The sequence below is a fragment of the Mastomys coucha genome, unplaced genomic scaffold (assembly GCF_008632895.1).
Source record: "Mastomys coucha isolate ucsf_1 unplaced genomic scaffold, UCSF_Mcou_1 pScaffold20, whole genome shotgun sequence".
Classification (NCBI taxonomy): domain Eukaryota; kingdom Metazoa; phylum Chordata; class Mammalia; order Rodentia; family Muridae; genus Mastomys; species Mastomys coucha.
The window spans coordinates 94,563,905-94,579,719 of NW_022196903.1; the positions used below are offsets into that span (position 1 = coordinate 94,563,905).

At 45.8% G+C, this 15,815-nt stretch overlaps 1 protein-coding gene across 3 annotated transcripts in view; it reads left to right on the plus strand.

The window, feature by feature from the left end:
- Gxylt2 (glucoside xylosyltransferase 2) overlaps positions 1-15,815 on the plus strand; it is a 112,804-nt gene that overhangs the window by 81,214 nt on the left and 15,775 nt on the right. For all 3 annotated transcript variants that reach the window (XM_031382757.1, XM_031382758.1, XM_031382759.1), the window contains exons 4-5: positions 3,470-3,721; positions 7,698-7,821. In XM_031382757.1, coding sequence (XP_031238617.1) covers positions 3,470-3,721; positions 7,698-7,821 — 376 coding nt within the window. The remainder of the gene's footprint in view (positions 1-3,469; positions 3,722-7,697; positions 7,822-15,815) is intronic.

Below are 15,815 nucleotides of genomic sequence, written 5' to 3' on the forward strand. Positions count from 1 at the left end.
AGAGAGAGAGAGGGAGAGGTCTGGGAAGAGCTTTTGAAACCTCAGACCCTCCCCTAGTGACATACTTCCTTCTTTTAAAAAGGCCACACCTCCTAGTCCTTTCAAAAAGTGCTACTCCCTGGTGACTAAGCATTCAAATATTATGAGCCTATGGGAGCCACTCTTATTCAAACCACCGCTTTATTTATTTATTTATTCATTCATTTATTGTGTATGTGTGTGTGTGTTTGTACAGGTACACAGGCTGTGGCTTGAATGTGGAGATTAGAGGACACCTTGATGGCCTTGGTTCTCTTCTTCCACCATACGGGTCTCTAGGGTGGTGGAGCTCAGGTCATCAACTTCAGTAAATGCCTTTCCTCCCCACTCCCACCCCCCAGCCAGCCAGCCCTTTGAGAATAATAAATTGCAAGGCAATGACAAGACAAAGCAAAGCTGCTGGCAGCTTCAAGGGGAATTTTGGGAAGGGCAGTGGGGGGCGGCGTGGGGGGAGGTTAGTTGAGAAAGGCCTGCAGAGTCTCAGTTTCTGAACTGCTGAAGTCTGCAGAGGAGAATGGACCTCCTCTCTTTGGGATAGGAATTAGTAGGGGAAGATTAGAAGGGTCTATGTTTTTAGAAGCCTCCGTCCTGTTTCTAGGAAAACAGACAGGGCAGACAGACAGCTCCCCTGTGCACTGTCTTCAGCTGTGTAGTTCTTTGTATTTGGAGTGGGTGTATTCTGGTTTCCGTCCAAAGAAAGACTAGATGAGCAGGACGTGAAGCCCTTGGGATGGTCTTGGGGGAAGCATAAGGCAACAGGTTCCTAATTATATGTGATGTACAATTTAGTATCATACATGTTTGTTAACACTTGAGTGGAGAGTTTACCTGTCTCCACAGCACACTGGGGTTTCTGAACGATGCAGACCAGTGTCAACCTGTGACAGGCTTTACCTTTCCATAGGAAATAAGGAAAAATAAGGAGAGTGCAGGGTAGTTGTTTGTTTTGAGATAGGGTTTCTCTGTAAACTACAGCGAGCCTCAAACTCAGATATGCCAGGTTCTGCCTCCAGAGTGCTGGGACTAAAAGGCATGCGACACCATATCCGGCTGAGTGGTAGATTGGTAGATTTTCAAAAAGGAGAGGGGTTATACTTTTTTTTGTTTGTTTGTTTGTTTGTTTTTTGTTTTTTGTTTTCTGAGACAGGGTTTCTCTCTGTATAGCCCTGGCTGTCCTGGAACTCACTCTGTAGACCAGGCTGGCCTCGAACTCAAATCTGCCTGTCTCTGCCTCCCAAGTGCTGGGATTAAAGGCATGCACCACCATTGCCTGGCAGGGGTTATACTCTTGCTTGCATCATAATTCTGAATAAAACCAGGATCTTCACGTGTTTTTGTTTTTGTTTGAGACAGAGTTTCTTTGTGTGGTCCTGGCTCTCCTGGAACTTGCTCTGTAGAACAAAGAATTCAGATTATCTGCCTGCCTCTGCCTCCTTAATGCTGGGATTAAAGGCGTATACTACCATGCCTGACCAGTTTGTTTTATTTTGTTTTAATATGATGGTAGATGTTACTTTTAATTTTATACACTGATCTATAAAATCTGTTCCTTTAATAGACAAGGAGAGAAAGAGCCTGAGGTTAGCCAAGAAAGCATTGAAATAACTCCAGTTGAAGTCCCTGCGAAACTAGATTGCGTGGTACCCGTGTTCACACTGTTAAATGCTGGAGATCCAAACAAGTGCTGTATTAATCTCCTCAACTCCCCAGTGAAACACGAGTGAATGGTTCCTTAAACAACAGAAACATATTTCCCACAGTTCTGATTGGGAAAAGTCCCGGACCTGAATGTCAGCAGGGTTGGGTTTGGGCAAAGGTTCTCTCCCTGATATGCATGACTGGCCACCTTCTCATTGTGTCATAATGGGGCAGAGACGAGAGGGCACTTTCTGGTCCCTGCTGTCCAAAGGGCAATAATGCATTATGATGCCATCCTTACGACCTCAGTTAATCCCAGTGATCTCCCAAAGCCATATCTCCAAATGCTGTCACTTGAGGTGTCAGGGTTTCATTGGGGATTCAGACACAGAGGCACACATGTTTTGTTTGTTTGTTTGTTTGTTTTTTTGGTTTTTTTTTTTTTTTTGGTTTTTCGAGACAGGGTTTCTCTGTGTAGCCCTGGCTGTCCTGGATCTCACTCTGTAGACCAGGCTGGCCTCGAACTCGGAAATCTGCCTGCTTCTGCCTCCCAACTGGTGGGATTAAAGGCAATCGCCACCACTGCCCGGCTATGGCACACACATGTTAATTCATAGCATTTATGATTACATTGAGGACTCAGAAAGAGTTAGATCTTCCCTTGTTTAAGTTGATCTGAAGTTTGGGAAGCAATAACAAAATGAGACAAATTGTTAACTTTGCACTCTAAAGTTTCACACTCCAGGGCTGTGGGTAAGAGTGCAGGGATATCCTATGCACCCGACAGGGCTAGGGGAAAGACATGTAGCAAGCCCCCAGGTAAATAAAAGTCTATGGTATGCGTGTGTTTGTTTGTTTTAAAACCCAGAGCAAGAATATTCTATGACATCCAAAAATTCTACAAAATTCCACTTTCCATGTTCCTACGTGCAGTTTGGTTTACAAAGACCCTTGTTCGTTTACAAGCTGTGAGTGCTGCTCCTAGGATACAAAGGCAGAGCTAACTGGCTACAACAGAGCCTGCAGTATGGGCTGTCCGGCCCCATACAGGAGAAATTTGTCAGGCCCTGATCTACAAACTTAGACAGCTAGTGACCTGCTTTTTCTACTCCCAAATCCAAACAAGCTGAAAATACCATCTTAGAAAGATATGAAGCAGTGTCCTAGAGGCCTCAATCCCAGAGCTTAGGGTAGGCCTGGAGAGGGTCCACATGGAATTGTTACTACCTGGCTATTCCAGCAAAGAGCTCAGAGGGAAAGGCAAGTGGTCTGTCTACTTGGGGGAAGAAAGAACAAACAAAAAAGAGCTACCGTGTTCAGTTGATGTTTCTGGTCTCACCTCTTTTATTTATTTTTGTGTTTGTTTGTTTATTTATTTATTTATTTTTGGTTTTTTTGAGACAGGGTTTCTCTGTGTAGCCTTGGCTGTCCTGGAACTCACTCTGTAGACCAGGCTGGCCTTGAACTCAGAAATCTACCTTCCTCTGCCTCCCAAGTGCTGGGATTAAAGGCGTGCACCACCACTGCCTGGCTGTCTCATCTCTTTTAAACTTTAGCCCCAAAACAAGACCCGGGTCCCTGAAGTCGGGCCAGTCTGGAGCCAGGTTTATCTGCCCTTAAGTCTCTACTCTTTGGCTGACACTCATCCTCAGGTGACAGGAAGAGAGAAGAATGGGAGCTAAGAGTGGTACCTGGTATAGAACCCGACATTGGTCACAGCAGTGGCATTTCTCCAGTGGAGTCAATTTCATTGTTTCTGGTTTTGTTTTGTCCCCACCTCTTGTACACAAAGGTGATCTTAAAGGATGTGGACTCACTCCTCTACGTGGACACTGACGTTCTCTTTCTGCGGCCCGTGGACGACATCTGGAAGCTTCTGAGGCAGTTTAACTCCACCCAGCTTGCTGCCATGGCCCCAGAGCATGAAATCCCTAAGATTGGCTGGTACAGTCGCTTTGCCAGGCATCCTTTCTACGGCTCCGCTGGGGTTAACTCAGGAGTCATGCTCATGAACTTGACTCGCATAAGAAGTACCCAGTTCAAGGTAAGGAAGAGCTTGAAAACTCCAACTAAAGACCAGGAGTTAAGGGTGATGATGGCAAACCCCTTAAATCCCAGCACTCAGGAGGTAGGGGCAAGCAGATCTCTGAATTCAAGATCAGCCTGATCTACAGAATGAGTTCCAGGACAGAGAGGACAACACGGAGAAACACTGTATCAGAAACAAACAAACAAACAAAAGACCAGGAGTTAGCCTTTCTATAAGGATGTGATGGGATGCTTTGGGTGTGGCTGTACTGATTTGGCCTGTGGATGTTGATGGAAGGATCCAGAGGAAAGTATTTGAAGCGTTGTGGAATTTCGCTCAGAAAGCTCAGGTGGCAGTGGAATGTGAAGCTTCATAGTCCCCATTCAGAAATACTATGTAATGTTTCTGAATTATATAGTGCCTGAACTGTGCTTATCCAAGGCTTCAAAGCTCATGTCCAATCAGAATGACTCTAGAGGTGTATTTATATGAGTATGCTGATCTCTGTACGTCACTAATCAGGGTCTCTTTCCTACTAGTAAAAAAATAAATAGGAAGAATCAAAATGAAGGTCTTTAGATGACAGTCCCCATTCTCCTCCTGTTATGAAGAATAGGAGGCTGGGAGATAGCTCAGTTGGTAAAATGCTTCCCTTGCAAGCCTGAGGACCTGCGTTTAATCCACATGTTTAAAAAAAATCCAGAAAAAATCTTTTAAAAGCCAGGCAATGGTGGCACATGCCTTTAATCCCAGTATTCAGGAGGCAGAGGCAGGGGGATCTCTGAGTTCAAGGCTAGCCTGGACTACAGAATGAGTTCTAGGACAGCCAGGGCTACACAGAGAAACCCTGTCTTGAAATAAAACAAAAGCCAGATATAGCTTATCATCCTAATGCTGGGGCAACAGAGGCAGGCAGATTTCTGGGGATCACTGCCCAGCTAGCTTATCCTATGTGGTAAGTTCCAGGCCACTGAGAGATCCCATCTTATAAAATAAGTAGATGGTCTCCAAGAAGCAACTTTTGATGTTCACTGGCCTCCACCAGCACTTGCACACATACATGTTCACATCCACTTACATACAGGTTTGTACCACCACTAACATGAATGTCCACATACCTATACACACATACACCAAAAAAGGAAGAATAGCTGGTGTGTGGTCTATACAAGGCTTCAATCCACAACATGCCAAAACAATGAAAAATAAAAAAGAATAGGCTTAGCTCCCATTCTTCTCTCTTCCTGTCACCTGAGGATGAGTGTCAGTCCAGGAGTAGAGACTTAAGGGCAGATAAACCTGGCTCTAGACTGGCTCGATTTCAGGGACCCTGGACTAGTTGTATTTGGGTCAGACTTTAAAAGAGATGACACTGGAAACATCAACTCAGTAGTTAAAAGAACCAGCACTCACATGACAGCTTACAACCACCTGTAATCAGAGGACCCTCCTCTAGCCTTCATGGGGCACCTGGCACACATGTGGTGCACATACATCCATGCACACAAAACACTGTGTCTTAGTTAGGGTTTCATTGCTGTGGAGAGACACCATGACCAAAGCAACTCATATAAAAGACAACGTTTAATTAGGGCTAGCTTATAGGTTCAGATGTTCAATCCATTATGATCATTGTGGGAAGCACGACAGCGTGCAGGCAGACTTGGTGCTGGAGGAGCTGAGAGTTCTACATCTTGATCTGAAGGCACCCAGGAGATGCCTCTCTCCACAGGTATCTATGAGCACTAGGAGCCCTCAAAGCCTGCTTACACAGTGACACACTTCTGCAAGCAAGGCCACCCCTATTCCCACGAGGCCACACCTCCTAATAGTAGCACTTCCCATGGGCCAAGCATTTTCAAACCACCACACATCCATCCATACACATAAACTAAAAAAGAAATTAAAAACAGGCTAATATGTATAATGCTATCAATAATACAATTTCTGCCGGGTGGTGGTGGCACACACCTTTAATCCCAGCACTTGAGAGGCAGAGGCAGGCAGATTTCTGAGTTCGAGGCCAGCCCGGGCTACAGAGTGAGTTCCAGGACAGCCAGGGCAATCTAGAAAAAACCCTGTTTCGAAACCCACCCCCACCCCCCAAAAAAAGAAAAGAAAAGAAAAAGAAAAAGAAAAAAATACAATTTCTAAAATTCTCAAGTGAAGAAAAAAATAACCATACTTTTATGCCTTAAAAATTTCCAGAAAAATGCCTCAGAGACCTTTAATTGTTCATTGTAGATACTTTGGTGGAAAGTAGGAATAGGATCTAGAAAGAGCAGTGGAAAAAATACACTTTGTAACTTTTTTTTTGTAACTTTTTATCTTAATGTACTAGTTGAATACTTCACTTGTGGGTATGTTACTTTTAGCTTAAAAGTAATTTTCCTGAAACAAGGACAGGACAGATATGGTGGCACATACCTTTAACCATAGCATTTGGGGAGGGGTAGATGCAGGGGCCCCACATTGTAGGCCAGCCTGGGATATAGTGTAAGACATACCAAAAATTGTTAATTAAATGAAGGAATAAGGAAAGAAAAATGGTTTCCTCACTAAATGCCTTGACTCTGTGATCACTGTTTTGTTTCTTCACAGATATAAAAATAGTTCTAAGATAATTTTTTAATGAATAAAGCTAAGAAAGAGGCATGATTTCCACATTTTTTTTTTTTTTTGAAATCACAGGCTTGATCGGGAGAGAAGACTCAGTGGATAAAAATGTATTGTGTTATCAAACTGATAACTGGAGTTCAGAACCCTAGGACCCCTGTAAAACTGGACACAGTCACCCAGTGGCCTGCAACCCTAGTACACTAAAGGGCCAGACAGGGGCAATGCTGGAAGTTATCAGTCAGCTAGCCTGGAATCAGCAGTAGAGCCTGTGTCTCAAACAAGGTTGAAAAGGCAGGGCTAGCTATCAAAAGCTATCCTCTCATTCCTGTGTGTGTGCTGTGCATACACACACACACACACACACACAAACACACACACGAATGGGCATTCTTACACATCCCACACAGCTAAGAAAAGAAAGAAGAGAATAGAAGAGAAAAGAAAAGGAAAAGAAAAGGCTGATGAGGTGGCCCAGCAAGTAAGGGGGAGGGGAGGGTACCCACCTGACATCACAAGCCTGATGCCCTGAATTCCATCTCTGTAACCCATATAAAGGCAGGAGAAAACCAACTTTACAACACTGTCCTCCAGGACCTCTGCATGTACCCCACGGCACATGGTCTCTCTGTCTGTCTCTGTCTCTGTCTCTGTCTCTCTCTGTCTCCCTCTCTCTCTCACACACACACACACATACACACACACACATACTCAAATAATACAATTTAAAATAAAAAAGGGAAAAGATAAGAAAACCATAGGGCCCACTCCACTTTTTGGTCCACTCTGCATCCATAGGTACATCCCCCCCAAACTCTCCCTGTTGTGATTATAAAAAGATAAAGAGTATGTTCTATGGGGTGAGGTGTGGGGGAAGGAGGTGCCTCAGAGAGCCCATGCCAAGGCATCTCTTCCCCCTGAGGGACCAGCCACACGAAGGTATAGCATAGAATGAAGTTTATTCAGGGAATGGAGAGGGGAGTTAAGAGAGTAGTAGAGGCAGAGAGAAAAAGAGAGTTAGAACAGTAGAGGCTGGCCATGACCATGTGGAGAGAGGGAGTTAAGGGGATGAGAAGAGAGGGAAAGCAAGAGGGCAAGAGGCAAGAGCAAAAGAGTAAGAGAGAGAGGAGGGGGCAAGCAGCCCCTTTTATAGTGGGTCAGGTCTACCTGGCTGTTGCCAGGTAACTGTGGGGGTGGAGTCCAGACAGAATACCAACCCTACCCATAGCTTTGCTTTGCTCTGTTTTGTGACCAGGGTAGCAGGACCTCGCCTGCATTTGCTCTGTCTTTAGGATAAAGGAAAGCTGCCCTCATTTTCACAGGACAAGGCACACTTGCTTTGCCTCACCTGCCTTCATGCTTCTCTCTCTTCCAGAACAGCTTGGTTCCAACAGGCCTGGCATGGGAGGAGATGCTGCTCCCGCTGTACCAGAAGTACAAGAATGCCATCACGTGGGGAGACCAGGATTTATTAAATATTATTTTCTATTTCAACCCAGGTAAGTGCTCTTTTCAGCATGCCACTGTGTAGGAGTATGCCCACCTCATTTCACAGGGAACATTCCAGGCCTAGGCTGCTATTGGTAGACCTGCAGGGTGCACAGAGAGGCCTGTGTTCCTCTGGCCCACCCCTACATCTGCCCCCTGGGTATCTGCGGAGGCAGGGCCCCAGCAACTGAGACAAAAGGCCAAATGTTGGAGCCTCCCACGCTGCTCTCTGGTTTTAGATAGAATCTTTGCAGGCTTGTCTCACGATTCTTCCAAGAAGTCCAATGCAAAGTGGCATAAGCCACCAAACCAGATGACTCCATTGTTATCTTAGACCCTCATGGTGGAGCAACTGATAGATGTCCAGAGTGCAGAGGGCTTAGAATAAGCTCTTGGGTCCCCAGGGTTTTATTTTCTTATCTAGAGCAAAAGGAAATTTTGTATGTGGTTAACTTGGTGGCTGAGGGCGGGCGTGGGGGAGGGTATCGTGGCTGCTGTTGTTTTGTTTTGTTTTTGTGAACTCCACCCGAGTCCTATGTGAAAAGGAACTTCAACTGAGAAAAATGAATCCTTCAGACTGGCCTGTAGGCCACTCTATGGGGCATTGTCTTCATTAATGATTAGTGCGGGAGGCCCAGCCCACTGTGGGCGGTACCACCACTGGGCCACTGGTTCTGGGTTGCTGAGCAAGCCAATAAGCAGAACTCCTCTATGGTCTCTGCTCCAGTTCCTGCCTCCAGGTCCCTGCCCTGACTTCCCTCAGAACTGGACTGTTAGCTGAAGTATAAGATGAAATAAACGCTTTTCTCCCCATATATCTTGGTCTTTATCGCAGTGAATAGAAACGTAATTAGAACAAAGGGAGATGAAAATTTCTGTCTTTGTTTTCATATTAATACCTAAATCTAATAACAGCTCCTTCTTCCCACGCCTAGCCTTTGCTAAAAAACTTATTTAATTTCATTAGAATAAAAACCATGGTTACCTTTGAGAAAAATCTCTAGGGGAAATAAAGTAATCCTTTATATATTTTAAGCTGGGTACAGCCCTTCCTTTCCTGAAGTAGAGACCCATGTGGATAAAGAGTTGGCCAGTATTACATGTCACCCTTAAAGCACTTGTGGATCAGAAAAAGAAAAGCATCTGTTATTTCTAATTCCATATGTCTCTGGATCAAAAATAATCAATCGTGGGAAAGAAGGAAGTCAGCATGGGTGACTTTTAACTCATTCCCCTCCACATACATACACACACACACACACACAGAGTGCACCTCCTTTTTTTCCTTAAGCAGAGATTGTCCTTTCTGTAGGTGAAGGTGCATCAGCTGGGTTTCTAGGGCCCTGAAGATAGTCCAGTAGGTGCTAGTTAAATAAACAGATGGTGTCTCATAGAAACAAGGAGTAGGAATGCCTGCAGGCTCAGCCCAGCAACTGCAGCCATAGGGGATTTGGTGGGGAATGCAGGTGACACACACCCCCTCTCACTGAAGCTCTTTATTCCTCTCTTTGAAGACTGTCCTGTGCTCCACAGGCCTTAAAGCAAAGTACTGAAATCTGCTGGGGCTCTACTCCCAGAGGAGAAGTCACAAGGCTCTGGCAGGGATTAGCAGGGACAGCGCTGAGTTTGGGAATAATGGCTGACTTGTACCAGTGCGTTAGCTTTCTCCTCACTGTGACCAAATGCCTGACAGAAACAACTTTATGAAGAGGGATTTGTTTAACTCATGGTTTTGGAGTTATCAATCTGGGACAATCGGGAGAAACAGCTCACATCATGTTCTCAAAGAATATGCCAGACGCAGCTTACCTCCTGGCTGTCAGGGGTTACGGGGTGGGCTTGGGGCAGGTAGAGCTTTCAAAGGCTTACTCCCACTGACCTACTTCTTCCAGGTAGGCACAGTCTCCTAAGGTTCTCCAGTCAGTGCCACCAGCTAGAGAACGGTGCTCAAAATCTGAGCTTATGGGGGATTTTATATTCACATTATAACAACTAGTAACCAAGGGGCAGGTATTAGGATAGAGCAGTGGATTGAGGTCAGTGTGTACAGCTTAAGGTCCTGCCACACAACAGATATGACTAACCCAAGGGGTTATTGGGGGAGATCAAAAGGCCATCTCAGAGTAGGCATATAAGAAAGACAGACTGACTGACAGACTGGCTGGCTGGCTGACTGGGAGACTGGGAGACAGAAAGAATGAGAGAGTGCCATGATGTCCAGAGGGACCTTTTAAAGGATATGTGTGTTGCTATGCAACTATTAGCAACAATGGAAATGTACCGTACCTGGTGGCAGTGGGTGATGACATAAGCTACTGGTGCTAGGTAGCTGGAAGGCAGGATGACAAAGCTCTTAATTTACAGCAACAGGTGCTGGTCTAAGCCTTCTCTTATTCAGTCTTCATAATGGCTGTCACGGCCAGTGTTCTGTTGCTGTGAAGAGACATCATGAACACAGCAACTCGTATAAAAGAAAGAATTTAACTGGGGCTTGCTTCAGAAGTTTAGTCCATTATCAGCAGCAGCAGCAGCATGGCAGCATCCAGACAGACATGGTGCTGGAGAAGTAATTGTGGGTTCAACATCAAGATCCACAGGCAACAGGAAGAGAGAGACTTGGGCTCGGGCTCGGAGTGAGCTTTTAAACCTCAGAGCCCAGCCCCAGTGACACACTTCCTCCAACAAGGCCACACCTTCTAATCCTTTCAAATAGTGCCACTCCCTGGAGACCAAGTATTGAAATCTATAAGCTTATGGGGGCCTTTTTCATTCAAACCACCATAATGATGCAGCATCTTACAGAAAGAGAAAGAGGTAATGATGCCAATGAGTAGCTAAGCAAAGCTAATGAATAGCAACACAGGTGTATACAACCAGAGTACACACTCCAACTCCAGCCCTAGGGAGGCAGCGGGGAACATATTAGACTGCTCTGGAGGACCCTAGAGCACCAGCTAACCTAGCATGGGCATTTTGACTCTGTTATTTCTTTCCTTTAAATATGGCATTTTGGAGAGATGACTCCATGGTAATAAACGTGCACTGCTCTTGCAAAGGACCTGAGTTCAGTTTCTAGCAACCTCCTCAGGCAGTTCACAACTGCCTGAAGCTCCAGCTCCAAAGGATGTTACAGCTCTGTTTTCCACAGGCACATGCATGCATGTGCACATACCCATGTGGACACACACATGCCACCACCACCACAGTTAAAAATGAAATCAACCACTGAGCAGTGGTGGTGCATGCCTTTAATCCCAGCACTTGGGAGGCAGAGGCAGGCAGATTTCTGAGTTCCAGGCCAGCCTGGTCTACAGAGTGAGTTCCAGGACAGCCAGGGCTATACAGAGAAACCCTGTCTTGGTGGGGTGGGGGGTGGGGGGGAGAAGAAATCAATCCTTTTTTTAAAGGGTGTTTTTTTTTCTCTCTTATCACGTGGTTAGAACTATCTGACATGAGTACCTCCATCCATAATCTCAAGATGAGAATGAACCACTGGAAAGGCACAGTGGCTTTGCCACAAATAGTCTTAGCTTATTGAGCTTAGCTTATTATCTTAGTTGATTCAAACTGCCACAGTGGTTTGAATAAGAATGGCCTCCATGGGCTCATATATTTGAATGCCTAGTGTTGGCATTTAGTCTAGGCTCTGCCCCACAGTTACCTGGCAACAGCCAGGTGTGCCTGACTCATTATAAAGGGGGTTGTTTGCCCCCTCCTCACTCTCTTGCTCCCTTCTCTTCTCCTCTTGCCTCTGATTCTTAACCTCTCTCTCCCCATTCCCCCCCCCCGCCCCCCAGTGCTCATGGCTGGCCTCTACTCCTCTACTCTTTCTCTCTCTCTCTCCCTCTCTGTCTTTCTCTTAACTCCCCTCCCCATGCCTTGAATAAACTCTGTTTTATACAATACATATGACTGGTACTTCAGAGGGGGAGGGATGCCTCAGCATGGACCTACAGAGGCAACCCCTTACCTCAAACACCATACCATGGCTCTACCAAACATATTCATTCTTCTTCCCTATCTTTTTTTTTTTTAAAGATTTGCTTATTTTTTGGAATACACCGTCTCTCTCTTCAGACACACCAGAAAAGGGCATTGGATTGTGTTTCAGATGGTTATGAGCCACCATGTGGTTGCTGGAAATTGAACTTGGGACCTCTGGAAGAACGGTCAGTGCTCTTAACCACTGAGCCATCTCTCCAGCCCTCTTCCCTGTCTTTTTATAAAACACAACACCTAGCCACTAGGGAATGGCACTGTTTAAAAGATTAGGAGGAAGTTTGAGACTGAAGTTGGGCTTTGAGGGTTCAAAGCCCGTCCCGGGTTCCAGAGACTTTCTCTTTCGGCTGTCTGGGATCCAGATGTAGAATTCCCAGCTATTCCTCCAGCACCTTGTCTGCCTGCATGCCACCATTCCCCCACCCCACCCCCCATCATGATGAGGCTGGACTAAACCTCACAAAGTGTAAGCAAACCGAGCCAAATGCTTTCTTTTATAAGAGTTGCTGCGATCATGGTGTCTCTTCACAGTACTAGGACACTGACTAAGACAGGATCAGTGAGTAAGTAACACTGAAAACAGTGTTGTACTTTAACTCAAGTGCCTTGCCTTTAATTGGGGCTGAACCCAGCTGTGTCTGATGGCCTGAGTGCCTCCTTCTCAGACCTATTGTGCCAAAGATACTGTGACATAATTATGAAGTTGTTCAAAATCCTGGATCTTAGCAGAGCCTGGTCAGGAACCAAGAACTCCAGTCTGAGGTCCAGGTTAGGTGAACTCACTCACTGTTCTTTGTGTGGCTGTTTGATGCCATTTACACTTTACCTGGGCATTGTATTCAACATTAGCCCTCTCTAACAGATACCTAAGGATAGCCACCCCTTATGAGTTTTTCATTCATTTATTTTGTATGTGGACTTTCTGTAACCTAGAACCAACATGTTTTGTTTTGTTTTGTTTGCTTGCTTTGTTTTTTTGTGTAGCCCTGGCTGTCCTGGAACTCACTCTGTAGAGCAGGCTGGCTTCGAACTCAGAAATCCACCTGCCTCTGTCTCCCAAATGCTGGGATTAAAGGTGTGTGCCACCACTGCCCGGCTTGTTTTGTTTTTTAAGATGTGTCACCTTTGGCACGGTAAAGAAGAGGGTGCTGATATTGGCAGCAACCTAGAAAATAAACATGTTTATTGCTGAAGCTTATTGGGTTGCTATGGATGAAGCCACACACTGAGAGTCTCCCTTAGCCAGTAACCTGCTTACTGAGATATGTTTAGAAGTCATTAGCTAAAACACTGCTGTAAACTTCCTGTTACAGTTAGATAGTAAGCTTGTGGGTGTGTGAGTGCATGGCTAGGTTACAGGCTGCCTCGAGAGGAGGCTAATGGAGCCCATGGGGCCTATGTGGGCAGCTGGTCCCACAGGACATTTCCTGGTATGTGAGCCAAGGTGGTTTCTTCCAGAATGAAAGGCTGAGCTCACATTGTGTGTGTGGAGTGGAGGGAGAGGGGGGACTGTTCATGTCTATGCATACATGTATATGTGGTGTATGCATGTGGAAAATGGAGGCCAGAAGTTGACTTTGGGTGTCTTCCTCAATCACACTCCACCTCATTTTCTTTTTTGAGGCAGGGTCCTTCATTGAACCTTTCTTTTTTTGAGGCAGGGTCCTTCATTGAACCGTGCCATTTTGGCTAGACTGGCTGGCCAGCAAACCTGAAGGGTACTCCTCCTGCCTCTGTTTCCCCCACCCTAGGATTACAGGTGTGTGCTGCTGCACTAGGCTTTTACATAGGTGCTGGGGACCCAACCTAGGTCTTCGTGCTTGCAAGACAAGCGCTTTACCAGCTGAGCCATCTCTTCAGCCCCTGAGCTCATAGCTTCACAGCTGGGCTTGAGTCTTGGCCAGAATTTAATAGCAAGAGAAAACCTGACCAAAACCCAAGGGAACTCTGTCAGGATGAATAAGCTTCGGTCTCAGGGATCAAAACTCCACTCAAGGGGCTGGAGAGGTGGCTCAGTGGTTAAGAGCACTGGATGCTCTTCCAGAGAACTCAGGTTCAATTCCCAGCACCCACATGGCAGCTCGAAACTGTCTTTAGCTCCAGTGCCAGAGGATCCCACATTCTCACACAGACACACATGCAAGGAAAATGCACCCCTCTCCCTCTCCCTCTCTGTCTCTCTCTCTCCCTCTCCCTCTCCCTCTCTCTCTCTGTCTCTCCCTCCCTCCCTCCTCTCTCTCTCTTTGTCTCTCTCTGTCTCTCTCTGTCTCTGTCTCTGTCTCTGTCTCTCTCTGTCTCTCTCTGTCTCTCTCTGTCTCTCTCTGTCTCTCTCTCTCTCTCTCTCTCTCTCTCTCTCTCTCTCTCTCTCTCTCTCTCTCTCTCACACACACACACACACACACACACACACACACACACACACATTTTCCACTCAGAGCAGCTACAAAGGGCAGAGATAGTCACATGGGTCCGGTGAAGCCAGGCAGCCAGGCTTCCTGGGGGCCGTCTTTGGGATGCTGCCAAGGACTGTAGTAATTGCTTCAGACTCTAGAGTCCTACTTGGCTGTGGCAGTGACATCTTTTCTTCTTAAGAGAGTCCAGTGTCTGACAGAATTCTGTTTGCCAAGTTCAGCCTGATTGTCGGTCAGTACATAAGAGACCACAGCAAATAAAGATGGTTTTCTTACAGCTCCTAATTCAAGTGGGAGAGAAATAGACCGGGTGTAAGACTAAACTTGGTTTGGTTGCAAGGGGCCAGAGGAGCAGTTTTCCTACCCACCACATATGACTGCTACCACTTTGGGCAAATTTCCAGAAAACACTGCAAAGAAAGTAAAGCAAGCCTGGTATGAATGACAAGGCAGAGCATCTCACCAGGAGTATAGAGTTCTGAAAGGGAGAGAGAGGAGCCAGCCTACCCATGGCATGTACATAGTATGTGATACTAGGGTCAGGAGGATCTCCTGTGGGACACGCATACGAGGACCCCTGTCACACAGGTTAAATCTCATTGATGGCTTTATTTTGGGTCCTCATTCTCACCCTTCCTGGGACTCCCAGAGCTCTGGCCTTGGGTGCTTGGCTACACTGAGTGAATACCACTGTGGAAACACCCAGCCTCAGGCAGTAGTGAGTGCTGTGCTGTGCTGTGCTGTGCTGTGCTGTGCTGTGCTGTGTTGAAGTAGGACCTTGATTCTTTCTCTCAGTCCTGTGCTCACAGAAATAAGACTCAGACTCAAAATATATTTACAAATACCTTGGCAATATAACTAGACTCTTCTCTGACTAGATATTACTTAAAACATCCCGTTTATTCTATCGTCCATTCTGCCACGAGGTTGGTTGCCAGTGCTCAGGTACCATGCGTCTGTCATGTCTCATCTTCCAGGTTGCTCTCCCACTTGGCTCTATCTCAGAATTCTTTCCCCTCCTGGATGTCCCGCCTCCATTTCCTGCCTAAATGATAGGCCATAGGCTTTTTAATTGACAGGTGATACATCCATACAGTACACAAGATATTCTCTTTACAGTACTGTGCTGTATGGGTGACCAATTCAGTTATTTCACATTAGGGGTTATTCTGGACACTGGTGGACTAAGAAGCTCATAAGCTACAATTTATGTACAGCAAAAGGGATCAAAAAGATATTAGGGTCCATATGAGAAAGGCACAGTTTACAGTTTTGGTTTTGTTATCATTTCAGTGCAAGGCCTCAGAAATGTTAGTTAGTTGAATGGATAGAATTAGAAAATAGAGTGAGGTGTGATATAAAAGGAAGAGAAACAAAATCACAGTCAGGGAACTGAGGGAAAGGGGAAGTGGGGGCAGGAGGAAGAGCAAGAGATGGGACAGAGATACTTATGGTATAGTATGTAAAGTTCACTTACCCATTCATTCATTCATTCATTCATTCAGCATGTGCACGTGCGCACAAACACACACACACACACACACACACATACACATTCACAGTGAGTGAGCAAGAGAGAGAGAGAGAGAGAGAGA